The sequence below is a fragment of the Jatropha curcas genome, chromosome 6 (genome assembly GCF_041381405.1).
Source record: "Jatropha curcas cultivar XTBG-Jc1 chromosome 6, XTBG_Jcur_1.0, whole genome shotgun sequence".
Lineage (NCBI taxonomy): Eukaryota > Viridiplantae > Streptophyta > Magnoliopsida > Malpighiales > Euphorbiaceae > Jatropha > Jatropha curcas.
Genome location: NC_143156.1, coordinates 14,998,580 through 15,018,495, shown reverse-complemented (window position 1 = coordinate 15,018,495; position 19,916 = coordinate 14,998,580). Strand labels below are relative to the sequence as shown.

General features: G+C 31.7%; 2 protein-coding genes across 3 annotated transcripts; one reads left to right on the top strand and one right to left on the bottom strand.

The window, feature by feature from the left end:
* Window positions 1–3,698: 3,698 nt before the first annotated feature.
* On the top strand, window positions 3,699–5,589 carry LOC149495601 (3-oxo-5-alpha-steroid 4-dehydrogenase family protein). The gene is made up of 2 exons (XM_089722362.1): window positions 3,699–4,107; window positions 4,806–5,589. Exons 1-2 carry the CDS (start codon window positions 3,778–3,780, stop codon window positions 5,277–5,279), a joined length of 804 nt encoding a protein of 267 aa, XP_089578488.1. The 5' UTR covers window positions 3,699–3,777; the 3' UTR covers window positions 5,280–5,589.
* Window positions 5,590–6,176: 587 nt separating this feature from the next.
* On the bottom strand, window positions 6,177–12,337 carry LOC149495600 (sucrose-phosphatase 2-like). 2 transcript variants are annotated; one of them, XM_089723085.1, is made up of 10 exons: window positions 12,208–12,336; window positions 10,676–10,728; window positions 9,101–9,183; window positions 8,720–9,019; window positions 8,228–8,329; window positions 7,897–8,091; window positions 7,507–7,797; window positions 7,031–7,217; window positions 6,828–6,874; window positions 6,177–6,708 (listed from the first exon to the last, which is right to left on the bottom strand). In XM_089723085.1, exons 3-10 carry the CDS (start codon window positions 9,158–9,160, stop codon window positions 6,616–6,618), a joined length of 1,275 nt encoding a protein of 424 aa, XP_089579211.1. In that variant the 5' UTR covers window positions 9,161–9,183; window positions 10,676–10,728; window positions 12,208–12,336; the 3' UTR covers window positions 6,177–6,615. The 2 variants fall into 2 exon arrangements, with proteins under 2 accessions (XP_089579211.1, XP_089579212.1); XM_089723086.1 differs by lacking the exon at window positions 7,897–8,091 and having other exon boundaries at window positions 12,208–12,337.
* Window positions 12,338–19,916: the final 7,579 nt, after the last annotated feature.

Genomic DNA, 19,916 nt, shown 5'->3' with positions numbered 1-19,916 from the left:
CGATAATTGAGTTTGAGTTATATCCATTCCTACCTCACTTGGATGATGTGATTTTAAATGCCTATTGAGAGTGTCATATCCTCCTCCAAGCTTGAATGCATATTCTTTTTTGCAATAATTACATCGAACCGCATTGATTTCTCCATTATCTTGAACAATTTTTGCAAAGTGCTTCTTGAAAATATCTGATTTTGGTAGTTTATCTATTGAAATATTAGGAGATATTGCTTCTTGTGGTGAAAAATCAATCAATGGATCATTTAAATCAATTTCTTCCACGCTTTGAGCAACTCGCTTTCCCTTGGAGCTTTGTGAATTGTGTGCCATAATTTTAAATGGAATTATGGAAAAAAAATGAATAAATGGAATATGAAATTAATGGAATTTAGAATTGGATGTATGAAAATAAAGCAATATTAAGAAGAGGAGAGATAAAATATAATTGGTTGTGAAAAAAAAATAATCAACTCATCATATTTATACATATTTTTCATTTATGTAGTTTCCCAAATTGTCCCTTATAACAAAAAAAAAAAAAAAACAATTATATTTTTCGATAATTTAGTAAATTATAATAAATAAATAAATAATTGATTAAATTATAATAAAACAATTATAGCCGTTTGAACTTTGAACTTGTGTAAATTATATAGTTCATTTGTAAAAAGAAAAAAATAGGTATTTGTAAAAAAAAAAGTTCAAACGGCTAATTAAGTGAAATGATGATGCTTTTTTTTACTACTAAACCTTTTTTTTCTACCAATTAAGTGAAATGATGATGTTTTTTTTTCACTACTTTTTATAAATTAAGTATTATTGCAACAAATAATTTTGTTTGTGAATCCGGTTCGAACTGGACCGAAACCGCCGGTTCTGGGCCGATTCAGGTTCATTTTTTAACATTCACATGAACCTTAACCGGCCCTTAAACCGCCGATTCCAGTTCAAAATTTTGAACTGCCGGTTTCGGTTCGTCTACAGTACGGTTCGGTTTCGATTAGAACCGAATCGGTGGCCATGCTTAGCTGCTACCGCCACCACCACCGCCGCAATCACCACCATTCCAGCACCATAACCACCACACCACCACTGCAATCACCACCACAATCACCATAACCACCATTCCACTATCACCACCACAACCATCACCATCGCCATTGCCAATCACCACCACCACCACCCCACCACTCTACCACACCGCAATTACGACCACCATTGCAATCACTATCACTACCACCATTACCACCGTAATCACTACTACCACCATCACCACAACCACCGCTGCTACCACCACCACTACTACTACAACAACCACCACCACCACCGCCACCTCAACCATCACTCCATAACCACCATCATAATTGAATGGAAAATCACTAAAAATATCAAAATACCATAATTTTATATTGTAATTTAATTTATTCAATGAAAATATATAAAATTGTGTAAAAAAAAAAATTAATTTTCAATGACTTTAAGTTTTATTTTTATACATTATATTTTCTTTGGTTTATTTTTTTAAATTTTCTAGTCTACATAGTCCTTAATAGCTCGATGTAATGAATAATTTTTTACTCAAATATTTATTATTATTAATAATGTGGTTGTCGTGAAGTGGTGGTGGTAGAGTGGTAGTTGTGGTGGTAGTAATGGTGGAGAAATAATTTTTTAGGGTTTTGGCATTTATTTGTAAAATATTGATTTGATATATAGTTAATATAACTTTTACGACAATATTTTCATAAATTTTAACTTTTTAATGAGTGTTTAATTGATCTAATTGTGCAAGCTAAAGTATTCAATAAAATAATTTTAAAAATTGAAGTATCTAATAAATGTGATTTTATAAATTGAAATGTTTAATTATTTAAAATTAAAATTGAGAGTGATACAAGATAAAAGTAAGAAAGTTGAGGAGGTAAATTTATGTATTATGCTTTGTTTTCGCTGTATCATGAGATATTGTATCACTTGGACAGTTGAAATATTTGACTGAGATTGACATTTTGTAATGTGTTCGTTCCACAACCGCTCATATATTGGTTGGATCGAAAATGACATTTATTTAATGCCAAATCGGTTACAGATTTTGATTTGAATTTGGGTTCGTTAGGACTTAATTTTTCAAAATCAATAATTGGAATTATTTTTATTTTCCAAAAAGTAAGATACTATTATTATTAGATAATAAAATCTTAAATAATTGATTTGCATAAATACTACTCCAAGTAGGTTTAATGGTTAAACTTATCCAACTTTATACTATATATTTTTTTTTTATCCATTATATCCTACTTTGGAAATGAAATATTAATTCTATCTGAAGTTAACATTTTTAAAAAATACTAAACTAAAGGAAAAAGAAAAGAAATGGATTAATTTTTTTAATTAAAAAACAACATCTTAGTTTGGTCGGTAAGCCACCTTAATTCAAGTATATGTTCAATTTCTGGAAATGCTTATTTGGAGAGTAAAATATAAAAAAACTATTAATTATTTATGCAACAAATACAAAAGAAATATAAATTTATATAGTTAATTGTATTATATTCAATTTAAAAGCTAATTTGGCACACCATTACATAACCTAGTGATGAGTATATATACGACCTGTCAATAGATTCAACTTCGGATTCTCTTCCCCAATACTCAAAAAAAAAAAAAAAAAAAAAAGCTAATCTGACAATGATTATTATAGCATTATTTTTTAAAAGAAAAATTGATTTTCACAGTAAAGTTCAATGGCTTAATGCATTTTTTCACCTGAACTTTGTATTGTATTGCAATTTCACTCTATTTTTGTTTATGTCAATTGCATTATGAACTATGATCTTTTATTATAATAACACCCTAGATTACAATTAAAACTTGAACTAAAAAAATACATTAATATGAAACCTACACTTGACTTTAGGTTAACTTAATTCAAGTTTACTCATTTGCACAAATTTATTAAATTTAATTATTATCTTAAATAGATATACTTTTTTTTTCATTTTATAATCATAAACTATAATTGATATAATTATATCTTATATTCTATTTTGACAAAAAAAAAATGTTACAGTTCCTAATAGTTTACCAGTCAAATATAGTAGATTTGTTTTTACATTTTATAATTATTTCAAAATTTATATTAAAATAAAACCATAATAATAATAATAATATTCTGATTTAAAAAAAGCGTTTAAGTATCAAATTATTAATTTTTAAATATTACTTATTATCAATTAAAGAAACAAAGTCTGTGATTGTGTTAACTAGCTTTTATTAATTCTCTTTTAATAAAAAAAATTAAAAATAATAATAGAGATTGTTCTTACTATTAATCTAATCTCGTTCGCTTATATAAATGTATTAAGTTAACCCAAACTCAAAAATAAAAGTGAATCTATTTTTTATTTATAATTTAAGTTTTAATTATAATTTAGAGTGTTATTGTAATAAAATGTCAAAATTCACGGTGAAATTGATATAAAAATTAAATTGAAGTAAAATTGTAATAAAATATTAAAATCCAGAGTAAAATTGATATAAACATCCATAAGGGTAAAATTGCAATAAAAGTGAAGTTTACGGCGGAGAATATATTAAGTCAAAGTTCAATTGGTAAAAAAAAACACATAAATTTACAAAAAAAAAAAAAAAAAAGTACCAAAAAATGGAAACAAAAGTGAAGCCTATAATAAATGCGTTATAAAATGCGCGGTGTGGAACACCTCAAACTGATATTGTTACAGAAGAACAACTCAAAATTCAAATTCAAAAGCAGAGAAAATGGAATCATTAGGTTTGGTGAAATTTCTGTTTCCAGCTCCTTCCAATTTGATGGTTTCAGCTATGTCAGCGGTGAGCTTAGTGTCATTAGCGAACGCTGGTTTCTCAGAGTTGAAAGGAAAGCATCTTAATTATTCCAAGTTTTGGAACGCCAACAACAATAATAATAATAATAATAGGAAAGTGTCGAGTAGAAATGGAATGCTCTTCCTTTACACGCCTGCTTTTCTCGCCGGTGTTGCTTCCTTTGGGCTTTTTCCAGATGAAGGTCTCAGATTTTTCTTCATCAAATCTGCTCTTACCATTCATTTCTTCAAAAGATTATTTGAGGTACACACTCTCTTAATGAAATTAGAAAAATTCTGTTCAAGTTTATGAAAAAAAATGCATATTGAAGCCTGAATTTTGTTGAGTTTTGCAACTTTTATTTGTCATATTGAGCATTGAATTTTTCTTTTGTTAAAGTTAAATTTAACTAAATTATATAGTGATTTTCTCTTACTTTTGCTGTTAGTTACTTGGATTTGCAGGATCAATTTAGGATATAAAGAAACTTAAAATGTAAAAATAAATTTTTCATGTTTGGAATAAATTCAAAAATTGAAAATTCATTTGTTTTTATTCCTAAAATATCCGCAGTATAATAAATTTAAAAGGTTAGGAGTATGAATAGGAGGATGAATAGTTTTGTAATAAAACTTTAAGTTGTTTAAGTTTGTGGAATTCATTAGGAAATTCCTTTCTTTTTTTTTTTTTTTTGTAAAATTTAGTTTAGTTATATTCAAATCCATAGAATTGAATTCTTAATTTTTTCATACCAAACACAAAAATATGGATTTATTCTTTTATTCCAAACAAGGAGTTAATCTTTCTCGAAACAAAAGTTTGTAAAGTTTAGCAAGCAAAATTCAACAAATTTAAGAGTTTAAATATGCATTTTTTTGAAATTTACTTAAAATGTTTGGAAGATAAAGGTATTAAAATTATTTACAATAATATTTTTGAAAGATTTGTTACATTGTTAACAGGTGATGCTCATACACAAATATAGCGGTGGGATGGATATTGATAGTGCAATTCCCATCAGCCTTAGTTATTTCTTATCTACAGCAACCATGATTTATGCACAACACCTAACAAAAGGATATCCTGACCCTCCAATTGATTTGAAGTATGTTGGGATTGTGCTCTTCCTTATAGGAATAAGTGGTAATTTCTATCACCATTACCTCCTTTCTAAGCTAAGAAGCAATGCCAATGATAAACAATATAAGATTCCAAAGGGAGGTTTATTTGAGCTAGTCCTATGTCCTCACTATTTGTTTGAGATTTTAGGATTTTGGGGTGTCTCTTTCATTTCACAGACTTTGTATTCCTTTTCCTTCACTATGGGAACTACATTGTACTTGATGGGGAGGAGTTATGCCACTAGAAGATGGTATCTTTCCAAGTTTGATGATTTTCCCCACCATGTCAAAGCTCTTATTCCATTTGTTTTCTGATTAGTTTCCCAAAATGTAGTCATAAATACAAGTGCAAACACTTTGTCATGTTCAAATTATATTTTGTAATAAGGCCATGTTTGGCTAGGATTCAATATTATAGGTAGTACCAATATAATGCCTTTTCCAATGTTATAGTAGTTGTGTAAAAACTGTAATAGGCTTTGGTGAAGGTTTAGGGTATTTCACAAACCCAATGGATTATAGCTAGTGCTTTTTAGATTGAGTTGACCAATTGGTCGGTTAAATTGCCAACCACATGTTATTTTGGTCCACTTTGATGAAAAAAACGAGGATGCTGTCTTTCCAAGTTTGATGATTTCCCCAGCATGTCATACCATTTCCTTTCTGATTAATTTATATGACTCTTGTTTCATAAATGGGATGCAGCCACTCATTATCATGTTATATTACTTTTGTAATAAGGCCGTATTTGGCTAAGGTTCAATATTATAATAATAAAAATATAATACTTCTTTAAGTACTAATTGAAAAACCGAATATGAAGGGAGTAACTATATAATATTATTATAAGAGGATGGAGTTATAAACAAATATATTATTATATTTATGCCAATCACTCAAATAAGAGATGGCTACCATTTATCTCTGTTACAAATCTTATAATATTAGTTTGACCCATCCTTTATCTCTGTTACAAATCTTATAATATTAGTTTGACCCATGAGCCTCCTAATGAATTATAATTAAAAAAAGCCTTGATGTTTGGAGCATTTTGTATTTTTCTAGGGAAAAATTACTACCACATCCATCCTTAGTTCTAACCTCTAACCTCTATTTCGGATTTTGATTCCATCATCTCAAATAATTCAAAAAATTCTAATTTTATTAGTGATTTTAGTCAATTAGTTTGGCTATTTTTAACAATAGAAGCCATTGAATATTAATAAAACATATATTTAATAATGTTACATTTTTAATATAATTTATCTAAGTAATTTTTAATTACATTTCTTTACAATTTACTACATGTAATTTAAAGTCTTCAAGCTTCACCACTCATTCATTAACCACTACAACTTAATAACAAGGCACAACAAAATATCTAAATGATTTCAGCTCATTTCAGCTCCAATCAGCTACGTCATATTTATCAACAAAATAAACCGAAATTCTGCAGCAACACTTGCATGATCTTCGCTTCAATGGAGCTATAACAGCAAGTTTTTAACAGATTTCCTATCCCAATTATTCAAGTCCTGCAATTCACCCTTCTCCCGTCGACTAGTTGCAGCCCCATAAGCAGCTAGGAGGACAACTAACACCAGTATGCTTAGCCAAAGCAAGTGATTTCTAACCTGATTTGAAATGGAACCTAGAATAACCACATCGTTTGGTCCTTCGATGTCGAGCCATGAAACCATGTCTGATGCATGTGCATCCATGTGAACCCATCTGGTGCCTTCGTCTGCTCCGACCCACAACAAAACAATAATCAGATCAGTTATCATTTATCACAGCACCAATCAGCTGTAATCGAACAAGAGATTTTACTCAAAAATGGGAATTGCCAATTTCTAGTTATACCTTCGAACTCAGCAAAACTGTAGTCAAACAGCATTGCCGCTCCTCTCCTACAACATAAATAATAATACAGCAGCTGTCAGATTTCACAACTAAAATTGATATCATAAAATACTTGGAACGTTAATTCATCTTTGGGAAATAAAGATGTTTAAATAACTGCCTCCATCTATAATAGTATAATTATCATATGAAACAAATCTCACCAGATAACTCCCACTTATAAAACTTCACAAGCCATATGTCTGTACTAACTTGTGCCGAAGAGACTAAATCCACCCAGACTCGATATTGCTTTCCTTGCTTGTCCCCGTACAGCCTAGTCATTGCATCAATGCAGTACTGGACAGATTGCTCCATTCCTGAGGGATGAACGAAAGTACCTGATGGAAACTAGAGAGCAGAAAGGAAAGCATGCAATCACATATAAAATACTTTCGGCCAGAAAATACTATTTTTTACATCTTCATAGTTTACAAACATGTAAGCCCTCACAAAATTCAGGTGATAAAACAAAAACAGGAAGTTCATTCAAAGTTCTATCATTAGCAAGCTTTAGATAAAAATTTTTAATTTTAGAATAACCAGGAACAAGCAGCATATCAAGCTTCAAATATAAGCAACAACATTCAGTATTGACTGCGATGGATTGAAAATGGACTTAGATCTGTATTAGACTTACAAATACTAATTTTAAATTTTGCAAATAGTCATTATACTTCTCTATTTCAGCACGTCGCCATCGCTCATAAGACAAATAAAACTTCACAACTTCATGACCAGGACTGAAAATCTCTACTTTGCACTTTTGAAAATCTCTGATATCTCTTGGAGAAACATTTGGACCCAGTCTAAAACCTCCAAGGGCTTGTATGATCCCAGCTGCACATCTCTCAGTTGCATGAATTATATTAGGATTATTTTTAGCATTCTCTGCATACCACTGCAATAATTCCTCCTGAGCATTGCTGACCTGCATGTAGAAAATGCAGAGTAAAACCAGACATAAGAACCATTAAACTATTACACAAATGTTATAGTACAAATAATAAAAGCTTATAAAGATACAAACCATCACACCATATACTTCATTAATGTTGAAAAGTTCAGCATCATTGCCAGAGTCACCACATACAAGAGTATTAACAGGCATTTTTCCATTAGCTTCAAATTTTTTAAACAAATATAGAAGAGCCTGTCCTTTGCCAGCACGTTTTGGTAATACATCCAAAGCTGTCCCATTACTATATATCACTTTCACATCTAGCTGGTTAAAAAGATATCACAATCAACTAAGGGAAAAAAATGAGTTACAGAAGTACAACTTTTATAAATGCCTGAGCTTGCAGTTTGACTTATTTGACATGACTGTCCAAAGTCTTAAGGTTCAGATCAACACTTACCCCACGTTTCTCTAGAAGTTCCGAAAGAGTCTTAACAATTTTCAAGGCTTTAACCTTATCCACAAAAAAGCTCACCTTGTGAGGCCGCTGCTCTGTGTCTGCCTGCAATAATGCACAAAAATTCAACATATTGAAATTAAATGCAGTTTATATTATCACATGGATAATACAACCGGTATATGAGCCCACCCATATACCAAACTAATCAATGAAGAGTGTTTTAAAAAATTGTTACTATTTTATTCTTTTCTTTTTCCCCAGTGAATGGTTAGAAATAACCCTCGCTTGAACCAAAAAAAACTTTTTTTTTGATAGAGTTGGTGTATGAGTGGGTCTATATACCAAGTGTAGGTAAGTCTTTCCCTTACCACATATGTACTAACATTTGTGTAATACTCATACATACATAAATAAAATTCATGTCATTCAGGCAATGATCTAGACTGTACTATCAGTTATTAAAATTTGATGCCAGGCAGCTATACAACACACCTGAGGAGTAAGCTCAGGAAACTTGGCTGTTTCCTCTGTGACTATTTCCCTGTTCCACTGTTGATTCAAATATTGTTCCCAGCCATTATCTCTTACCATTGATTCACCATACATAATCTCAGTTCCAACAGATGTTATAGTTATGTCAGGGGTCAGTAAAGGTTTCTCATTCCTTAACTGTTTATAAATTGTAGGTGACCTTCCAGTGGAGAAAACAAGCAGAGAATGTTGACGGTAATAGGCTTCCCATAGAGCATTAAACCTAAGAAGTGAGAGATTCTCCGGGTCACGATGGTCAACCTGTGAACAAAAGTAAAATAAAATCACGAGAGTATTATACCAAGATCCAAGAACATTATGAATGAGAAGCCAATAGATTACCATTGTAAAATCAAGATCTGATACAATCATGAGAGATGCAGGGCCATCAAGCCGATCCATAAAAGTTCTGCCTGTCTTTAAATCTGAAAGTAAAAGACAGCTCATGTTAGCAAATAGGCATGGTTTTTATGAAATTGACATTCTGAACAAAAACAAGTTTTCTCGTCTCTTCATATAAATCAACATTACAAAGCCAACCAACAAACAGCAAGATCAAAATTAAAATTTATCATCATTAGCAGAAATAACACAAGGTTGTAGCAAGAAATTAAAAAAATACAGGGGCCATCTAATTAATGATGATAATGAAGAAGTCTATGCTGTGGTGAAATTAAGAATAATGTTTGCAATCACATGACAACAATCATAACAGGAATGTCAATCTTATAATATTTAATAATCATGGTGCCATGACACTTTTTAATAACTTAGGTTACCATAATTATTTATATGATGATAATATTTGGGATGCACATTGCGAAAGATAACACAAAATAAATAATTCAGATTCAGTTATTTTGGTTCCAAGCACATTGTGAACTCGAAGGCCAACTTAAAGTGGGTCAACTAACATAACCTTATAACCAAACCTCAAATACAATACTTTGTGAATTTTCTCTATTGCAATGGGTTGCATTTTCTTACTGATGAAATTTTTATATACAAGAATAGCAAGCTAATTACAATTAGGATAGAAAACTTTACTCATGATAAGAAAGCGAAAGAAACAATAATTGAAAGCATTTCTCTCCAGACATGTACATCAATCCACTGCACAGATTGTAAATCCCTAAAGAACTTCTTTATCATCTTTCCTTGTTAAATCCCTTAAATGAATGAGCAATGATGCCTCCAAATTTTCTAGTTAAACCCATAAGCTGACTAAAATTCTATAAGATACTCCATGACAATGCCAAAATAAAAGAGGCAAAGATGATTATGAGTTCAAAACTATGAGAGGGCATAACTCAGATGTCAGCAAACAATCTCTAAACCTACAAACAGATTATTGCTAGGAAGTCTATTAAGAAGTGCAAGTTATAGACAAGCCCTACCCTCAAAGGAAACTTGGCTCCATAATTTGTATAGCAATAGCAAATAAAACGAGATTGGAACAGGAAAAAGAACAATATACTATAGGATAAAAGAATTTTCAAGGAAACCCAGAAATATCCAAAATAACCTGTTTGCTTTTACCTTTTGTGTTTACTTCACTATTAGTTTCACAATTCTAACAACTTCTTTTTTTTGAATCCAAGCATTTTTGGCTTAAGGTTGGATTTTTAGGAACTTCATCCTTTTTGCATGCACAACATTTAGTAAATAATAAAATTTACAAAAAAAGGAAGTCACAGAAACAGATTCAATTTGTGTTCTTTATGAGCTGGGTGGATTTTTTTTATAAAGATTAATTCTTTTATCCAGGGGAAAAAATATATGAGAATTTCAATCTGTTGGGTTGTATCTGGTTTGAGGCTGAGCACAGTGCTGACCCAAACCAAGTAGCACTTCTACCTGGAACTTGTAACCATAACATTATTAGTGGGACAAGCACCAAGCGAAACTACAACTTACATCAACTAGTAAAAGTGGCCAATTTCAGTTGCCGAACTTCAATCTCAGATTACCTGTATAAAAATAATGAAAATAAAAGGTAAATGGAAGAACAGTGTTAGTGCAGACACCCGCTAGAAAATCAATTCACATGCTAATTACGTTTACATGCCTGGAAATAGAGAGAGATCATCTATGGTATTTTGAATTTGAAAATCAAACAATAATGCAACTATATGCTTTCACATTAAAAAAAAAAAAGTCCAGCACTTCATCCTTTAGTAAAATGATGACAACCAGGGAAGAAAAAGAGTCCTCCAAGGCAAATAAACAGTGGGATTTTATAAGTCATCTCCAAGAAACGTGATTACAGTTTGCTAAAGTGTTGATAGGAGGATGAAGTGAGATTGGCTAGTCAACAAATAAAACAAGTTCAACCGATAAATAACCTACCAATTCCTTAAGATACAAGCACCTATTCTGAAAACTGTTACTAAAATAACTTGCGTCCATTTACAGCATGGATTTTATTAAGATTTTGAATTAGCTCATCACAGAATTGTTCAATTTATATTCTCTGTTGCAATGCTACAATGTAATACGATGAATACCCGATTGCTTAAAGCACACAAAATCAACATTCTTTCAATAAGTCACCAGAAACGCAGCTTAAAGAACCAATCTTCCCCTCCAATAATTACTTAGCTTCACAAATATAAAACTGCATGTACACTCTTGCCTCTCATTTAAAAATTTCCAATAATATTCTCTTCAAAAAAAAATTTCCAATAATATGTGCAGCACTTAGAAAAGTAGATTTCACACGATTCTGATCTAATAAACATGTGTTAAACATATAAAATAACTATTGCACGCAAAAATGGAGAGTCTCCTACTCAATCGGCAACTCAGTTTTCTTTTTCGCACATCTAAAACCGGAATCCACGAATGACACAGAAGATATGCATTACATTTAAAATTTCATTCTGTTGCTGTCATTTACAAACCATAAAGCATCAAACCGACCATTCACATAATTGCAAGCATTAATTTTACGGAAAGAAAGCAATATTACTATAAACTGCTAAGATAAAGATGACCATGGAATCAAGAAATTGTTTGAAGCCCGAAATTCAGAAGACTTTTCTATAGAGGAGAACAAGGGATTAGAATAAGAAATGCCCATTAAATTCCCGTAATCAGATTTACATGAATCACAGCCTTGGAAGGAAAAAAAAGGCAAACATTGAAGAAAAAGAAAAAGAAGAAGAAGACACTAATTCAAACATAGTCCTTCCAAGAAACAGATAATTAAAGAGCATTTAAACTGAGAGAATTTGAGACTTAATCACTTTTGACTAAAGTCTCCAAATCAGATTTTCAAAATCACCATATACATGTATCAGTAAAAAAAAGTACTAATTTTTCTTTTATCAAAGAAAAATTTATCAGAAGAAAAGGCTATTCACTACAAAAAAAAAAAAAAAAAAAAAAAAAAAAGACATAGAGTGAGATAATATGTAATCACGAATATCAATTGCGAAAGCTCAAACCTGCAAATAGCACTTAAAATGGACTGCTTTGCCTTTACTTTGGCCGAGGGTGTTGCTGCTTATAAGCTAGGCAGGAAAGCGAAGAAATTGACATAAATGTTGAGGACAGTCACTACTGTTACTGTTCATTAAAATTAAAAATGATGCATGTGCTGTCATTTTGATTCCTTAGATATTTTTGATATTTTGCACTTTTGTAATTTTCCATATCTTGATTAGTTTAAAATTGTTGTAAAAAAGTATGGAAGAGTTTAATTTATGTAGAAGTTTGATGGAAAAACTTCCTTTTTGGTTAATAAACTTATTTAGAAACTTTGTATAAATATCAGTTTGAAGTGAATCAAAGTAGATCTTTTCTTCATAATGTTTAACCTCATTTTTTTTAAGTAAATATCAGTCCTCTTCTTTCCTTTTTACACCAACAATAAATTATCTTCCTTTCCATTTATAAAACCATTTATGTGGATAGCATTCTAAAATTACAGTTTTAATTTAATTTCGTTAAATTGAGAATTAAATGATAAGAGTTAAATTATTGGCTACGTCCTATTATAACCGTTCTTCAAGTTAACCATACAAAAACTAAAAAAAAAAAAAAAAAATTATCTTAAGAAAAATATTAGTTGCTGTTATGAAATAAGTGGATATCCTATATGCGCTAGAATTGTTGTAAATATATAGAGGAGCAAAAGTTTGATGTACAAACTTTCTTAATTTCTAGAAGTTTGGTTAACAAACTTATTTAGAAACTTTGTATAAGTATTAGTTTCAAGTGAATGAAAATAGGTCTTTTCTTTATGACGTTTAAATTCAGTTTCTTTAAGTAAATATCAGTCCTCTTCTTTCCTTTTTACACCGGCAGTGGTATCAGAGCATTCTTGTTCTTAAGGGATTGTGAGAATTCTCAAGGGACTGAGAATCCTTGAGAGAAAAATCAGAGAGAGAGAGAGAAACCTACAAAACAAACTAGATCTAATAAATTTTTTCAGTGTTTACTTAACTTTCAATGGCTTCCAACAATAATTCCCTCTCACCTCCACATTTTAATGGCGAGAATTACTATGTTTGAGCTATAAAAATAAGAGCTTATCTAAAGTCTTGGCTTGTGGTAGTATATTGAAGAAAACAGAGCACCACCTCCTCTTTACCAAAACCCAACACTTACCCAAATTAGACAACACAAAGAAGAAGTTGCCAAAGCTCCAAAAGCTCTCTCTTACATCCATGCTGCTGTGTCAGATCCAATTTTCACCAGGATCATGACATGTGAAACTCCTCATGATGCTTGGAGAAGTTAAAACCAGAGTATCAAGGGTCTGATAAAACAAGGTAGATGCAGATTTTAAATTTAAGGAAAGAATTTGAGATGTTGAAGATGAAAGATACAGAGAAGGTGAAGGATTATATTGAAAGAATTATGAAGATAGTAAATCAAATCAGGTTGTTGGGAGAAGAATTGGAAGAGAAGAGAATAGTTGAGAAAGTGATGGTGACTCTCCTTGAAAAATTTGAAGAAAAAATTTCCTCTCTTGAGGACACTTGGGACATGTCTCAACTCACATTAACTTAGCTATCAAATGCTCTATAGGCTGTTGAATAAAGGAAAGCCTTTAGAGAAGAAGGAAGTACTGGTGAAAGGGCTCTTGTAACTACGCAAAAGACTAAAGCCCAAGGAGGATCGAAGGATCAACCTGAGGATCCTTATTTTTTGTTATTTGCGTTTAGAAGGAAAAGTGAAAAGGCTTGGTTAATTTTATTTAAGGAAATTGATTTTCGTTATTAGACCTATTCATTGATCCTTTGAAAAAGGGCTCTTACTTTGGTAATAGTTTAAAACTAGGGACTCGTTAAGGGAGTTAGGTACGGTATCAGAAAGGTGTTAGGCATCCGAACTGCCCGATTAAACGGGCCTCCTAGTTGTCCATTAATTCACAAAGATTAATAATATGATTAACTTAAATTGAGGTGTAAAATTAGTTTTAATGGACTTTTGGAAACCATGACAATCATGCATATAATCTCATCCACAAATCATGAAAATAAATCATCCAAAGAAGGAGGTGAGGAGAAAAGATTATAAACCATGTCCTAAAATACATTCTACCCTTTAATTGTAACGCCCCAAAATTTTCGAATCTTAAAATAATATTATTTTATCGGGTCAGGAATGGTGCTACAGAAAGGGGGATAATATTTTATTTAGATCCGAGGAAGATATTGAGTATGATTAACTATAAATGGGTAGTGATTTACCAGTCTATGAATAGTACCACCGGTCTGTAAATAGTACTACCGGTCCGAGAGTTGGTATTATTTTGGTCCGGAAAAATTACTATATATGTTTTATATTTTCTTTAATATTTTTGGAGTATGTATGCATGATTTTTATGGGTAGAAAGTAAGTAATGAATATTTTTGGAGAATTTAGATAATTAGTGAATAGTGAATTATGATGCTTTATTAATTAAGGAAATTTGAGGAATTATTTTTATGGAGTAATTTGAGAAATTTGTGGAGATAAATAATATTGTGAAGGAATTGAATTGGAGAATATTTTTAGCCATTAGATGAGCTTAATCTTAGCCATCCAATTATGGGGAAAAGACCAAAATACCCTTTGATCACTTTATAAGGTCAACTTCAATTATTGAGCAACCACTTTTTCTATTCTTCTTCTTCTCTTCAACGCCAACTTCCTCTTCTTCTTCTCTTCTTTGTTTTTCTTCACTTCTTACTTGTTAAATCCACCAAAATTGAACCCCCCAACTTGATTTAAGTAATTAATCTTAGAGAATTAAGCTTGAGAAGTGATTTGTGGTGATTATTTTCAAGAAATTTGGAGATTATCTACTTAAGCCAAAGGTTGGGGAAACCTCTACCATGGAGTAAAGGTAAAGTTAGAGCTTAGAAAGCTTTAATTTAAGCTTGCTAAAGCTTATTTTTAAGGTTAGTGTTCATAAACACACTTACCTTACTTGAATTTTTGATTTTGTGCATTTATGCTATCATACATGTATTTTGGGATTTTGTATGAAATGATTGATTTGTTGAACTTTGATTGCAATAACATGCTCTTGGGTGATGTTGATGAGTATTTAGTATGTGGTAGAAATCTCTACCTTGTATCTTTGTTGTTCATGTTCTTTTCATGGTTAAAATAAGCTGAATTTTGGAAAAAGTGTTGTTGGGTGAGATTAAGGACTAGTTTTCGACCATTTCTATTTTCCATTTGTGTCTGAGTCCTTCATGAAAGTTTTAGGTCTACTTCTTAGCTTTCCAACCCATCCTCTTGGGTCCAATTTGGAGATATATAGCTCAACTTATGGTTGAAACACCCAAACTGACTCTGTTGTGTCGGGCCACATGCATCACTGAATTGAGTGCCCATTTTGACCACTATAATGACAAGATTTGGTTCTGAGGTCTTCATTAAAGTTGTTTCCCTGTGTCTTGAGACTTCCCTGGTTCTGGATTGGTTTAATTTGACTGTTTGGTTAAGTAGGAATTCAATAAACATTAGACTTAGTTCTGTTGAATCGGGTCTGGACTGTTCGTCTGTGTTCCTAGCTTCTGTTTACCATCTTACACATTGATCTGGTCTGTGTCCCCTTCATAAAATTTGTATCATTTTATCTTATCTTTCTAATGAATCTGATTTCGTTCAATTTTGAGACCTCTAACTCAAGTTATGTCTTAAAAACACAGCAAAGGTCAAGGTTATTTTAATGCTGGAAATTTCCTATGCCTTGACTCATAGGATTATTTGGATAAATGTATGTATGAATCATGTGTGATGAGGTTCTCTTGATTATTTGTATGTTTGAGGATTGATTTGACAAAAATAAGATATAAGGTTGAAAAGTGGTATTGTGGATATGTTTAAATGGATATAAATGGGAAAAATTGTTGGAAATTTTGGGATAAAGTGTGGAATTAGTTTAGATAATGCATGATGAGGATAGAAATGGATACCTTGGTGCATAAGAGTTATGTTAGTATGCTTGGTTGGAGAAGGAAATTCCTCCCCTTGGTTTTCATTAAGAGGCCAAACCACTCTAGGGTGGTAAGGCTTACTTAATTATTATTTTTGTATGGTATAAGTATGACATAAGTATGATTATTTTGATAACTTTCATATGTTTAGAGTTTTAAAAAAAAATGGGTATTTAAGGTGTATGTGCTTTGAATTTTGAATAAGGAAAGTATGATTTTATATGATAAGAAGTTTCTTATGATAAATTTCATTATGATGTTAAGAAAGTTTAAAAAGAAAATATTAGGTATATATATATGTGAAATATTTCCTTTGAAGAATGTGGAAATTTTTGTAAGTTGTAAGTTGAGAAATTTTGAAATGATGGGTATTAAGTAATGATGAGTTTTTGATTAAGAATTATTGCTTTTGTAAAAGAATGATTTTGATTTGGGCTCTACTATGCATGATTGAAACGTGGTATGATGAGATTAATTTTGTTATGAGAAGCTATGATCATATGCTACGGTTATCAGCCCTTATAAATAGGCGAACGCGCTTATTTGTGTGATGGGGGTGGTGCTTTCATAGGCCACGGTGGTGTGATGGGGGTGGTGCTTTCATAGGCCACGGTGGTGCTTTCATAGGCCACGATTGTGTGATGGGGGTGGCGCTAACATAGGCCACGATCAAATCTGCTTATGTTCATTCTGTATTAGTGCGAGCCTTAACTAAAGAATGAACATATTTGTATTTATAATCGTCTTATTGCTTTCAAAGTATTTGAATTAAACGAATGAGATCATATTATTTTAGTAAACCTTACTTTGGAAATTAATGATTATGTTATCAAATGAATTTTCAAAGCATGATATTCCGGTACATGGTTTTAAATATAAATAGTATATGTATTGGTATAATAAATGTGCAAGTAATGAATTTATGAGTTGAAAGAATTAAATTCTTTATGTTATTAATTAATAGTTTATTTGATATTTCTTTTGCTATAAATGTAAATGTATGTTGAAATTTAATGATTTTATGTAATTTGTGTTTTAAGTAAGTTGTCATCGCAACTTTAGTCAGTATGTGAATTATGAGCACCACTGAGTTTTATACTCAGCGCGTTCATTTTTATCACGCGCAGGTTAAAGACTGTGGTTACTGCTTGAAGACTAGAAGAGTAGCATCAGAGCAGAAGTGACTATTGTGGTAGTAGTAGATTGAGATTTATGTAATTAAGAATTATGGCATGTATAAGTATTATATTTTCGGAGATTGTGTTATTTGAATTATAAATTAAGCATGTAATTAGCAATTATGTTGGTATATATATTCGGAGATAAGCATAAGATTCATTAAATGATTGAATATAAAATATTTCAAGAGAGTTGGTATGATTAGTTTATTAAGACTTGATATATAAACTGAATGCAATTAATTGATGAATATTAAAATGCTATTGAGGATTTATATAATTATGAAAATATAGAAGTGTTGTTGTGTTCTGATGATTATTTGGAGATGTTGGGAGTTTGGAGTTTAATTGGGAGTGTTTTGTATTCACATGTTTGGCGAACTCAGTTTTTAAAAGGGAAATTCTTACAGTATTTATGTAGGATTTTTCCCAATCTATTTTTCAAAAAAAAAAAAAAAAGAGATGAAAACGAAATAAAATGATTATCTATATAAAAAAAAAAATCACTCGCTACACTTGTGAATACTCAATTACTTCTAATTCATAATCTTATTTAATGATTTGTATGTTAAGTTAAAACTGTGTCTCCGGCACCGAATGTGGCATCCGTCGTCGGGTCTCATGGGACTGGGCGGATGGTGTTACATTAATCCTCCAAATTTTCCAAATTTCCTAAAATTATTACATACAAGCAATCATAGGACCCATTAAGGCCCTTTACATCAAGCTCATAATAAATGAAAGGCATTAATGAATCAATCCTATATAACAATCACAGAATCATTAATATTCGTAGAATCATAAACACACATTCAATAAAATAATGGCTAACATGGTCCATGTTTATGTTCACAAAGCACTAATTAATGGGTTAGCACAATGAAAATTGTAAAGCAATAAGTGAAAGTGCAAGAATTTAAAAGACAATAACTTAAATGCATTAAATTTAAAGCTTTGATCAAGATTTGGGTTCAAAGCATTAATGTTCATCATGAATTTATGGTTTAAAAAATGTACTCCAGAACAATAAATTCTAGTGCTTAACCACTAAAATTCCAAATCGGATCCTTTTTATTGATTTTTAGCATTTTGAACCGTTGAAATGAAGTGCCTTGCGCCACAATGGGAGTGGCGTGCACCACAATGGGAGTGGCTTGCGCCACACATAGTGGCGCTAGACACTTGCTCGGATCAAGGTGTTACAAAATGAAAAACAGTGCATCCTGACTGCGGGAGAAGTGGCGTGAGCCCGTTGCACTGTGGCGTGCGCCACTTCTGACATAGTCAAAAGCTATTGGTTGTTCACGGATTTCTCTCCCAACCAATCAAAGAAATGGTGTTTTTTCACACCAAAATGAAAGGAAAAAAACGAAGGAAAGGTTTAAGGGCTCTCAAAAGTTACCACCTTGGAAGAATCCAAAGATTTTTAAGGATTGAATGCACGAACACCCTAAAAACTTGATTCTTGAACCAAAATTCCAAGATTAAGATTAAATGTATGTTTTTGTGGTTTTTTTGATTAGCAGTAAGGGAGTTTTTCTCTTAATCAATGAATAAAGACCTTCGATCCAAGAGGAAATACTAGTTTTCTTGAATTAAAGGTTTGAGTTTTTGAAAACCAAGAGTTTCCATTAGCTAAGATAAATTACTCCCTTGGCACTAATCCCAAGGCCTATTTATAGGCAAATGAGATGTGTTGCCCTAATTTAGGGTCTAGGTGGCAAATGCCATTGGTGGGCTCTAAAATTGGGCCAAATATATTTTTACTAAATCGGATCGGGTGGCACTCAAAATGAGGTGGTGCACCGAAAAGTGTGCTGGATGGACCCGAGGTGCTTCCTCGGCCGATTTTATTGCGAAACACCTGATAACCCAAAAAAGTAAAAATAATCAAATACATGCATTATCTCAGCCATGGACCAACAGTCCAAGAATTAAAGCAATCGGGAGTCTCGATTTAATCTTATGTTAAAAAAGGTTAACATCACTGAGTCATTAGGGCAAAAAATTGAGCTTATACAAAATCGAAGGAGCAAAAAAATAGAAGAAATTATAGAAGGAAAGGCAAAAGAGATAAGTATCCACCTTGCCCCCACTGCAAAAGAACAAACCACACTGAAAACTACTGTTGGTATGGATCTAGAGCTCAATGTAAGACCTGTAAACAATTTGGTCACACTGAGAAAGTTTACAAAGCAAATCAGACCCAACAAGCTCAAGCTTAGCCTACACAAGCCATTGAAGACATCAATCATAAAGAGAATCTCTTTACTGTCACCGAAATTGAAAGAAATTGAAAAATATGGTGTATCAATTGAAGTAGAAAAGGTATGGCTAATTGATAGTCACTGCACACACCATATGACAGCAGATTTGAAGATTTTTGAAGACTTGGACACGAGTTATTCTTCAAAGGTGAGACTTGGAGACAAGAGACTTGGAGACAAGAGTCTTCTCGATGTCAAAGGAACAGGACCTGTCGTTGTGCAAACTTCTTCAGTTACAAGAGTTATTTCAAATGTTCTTTATGTTCCTGAA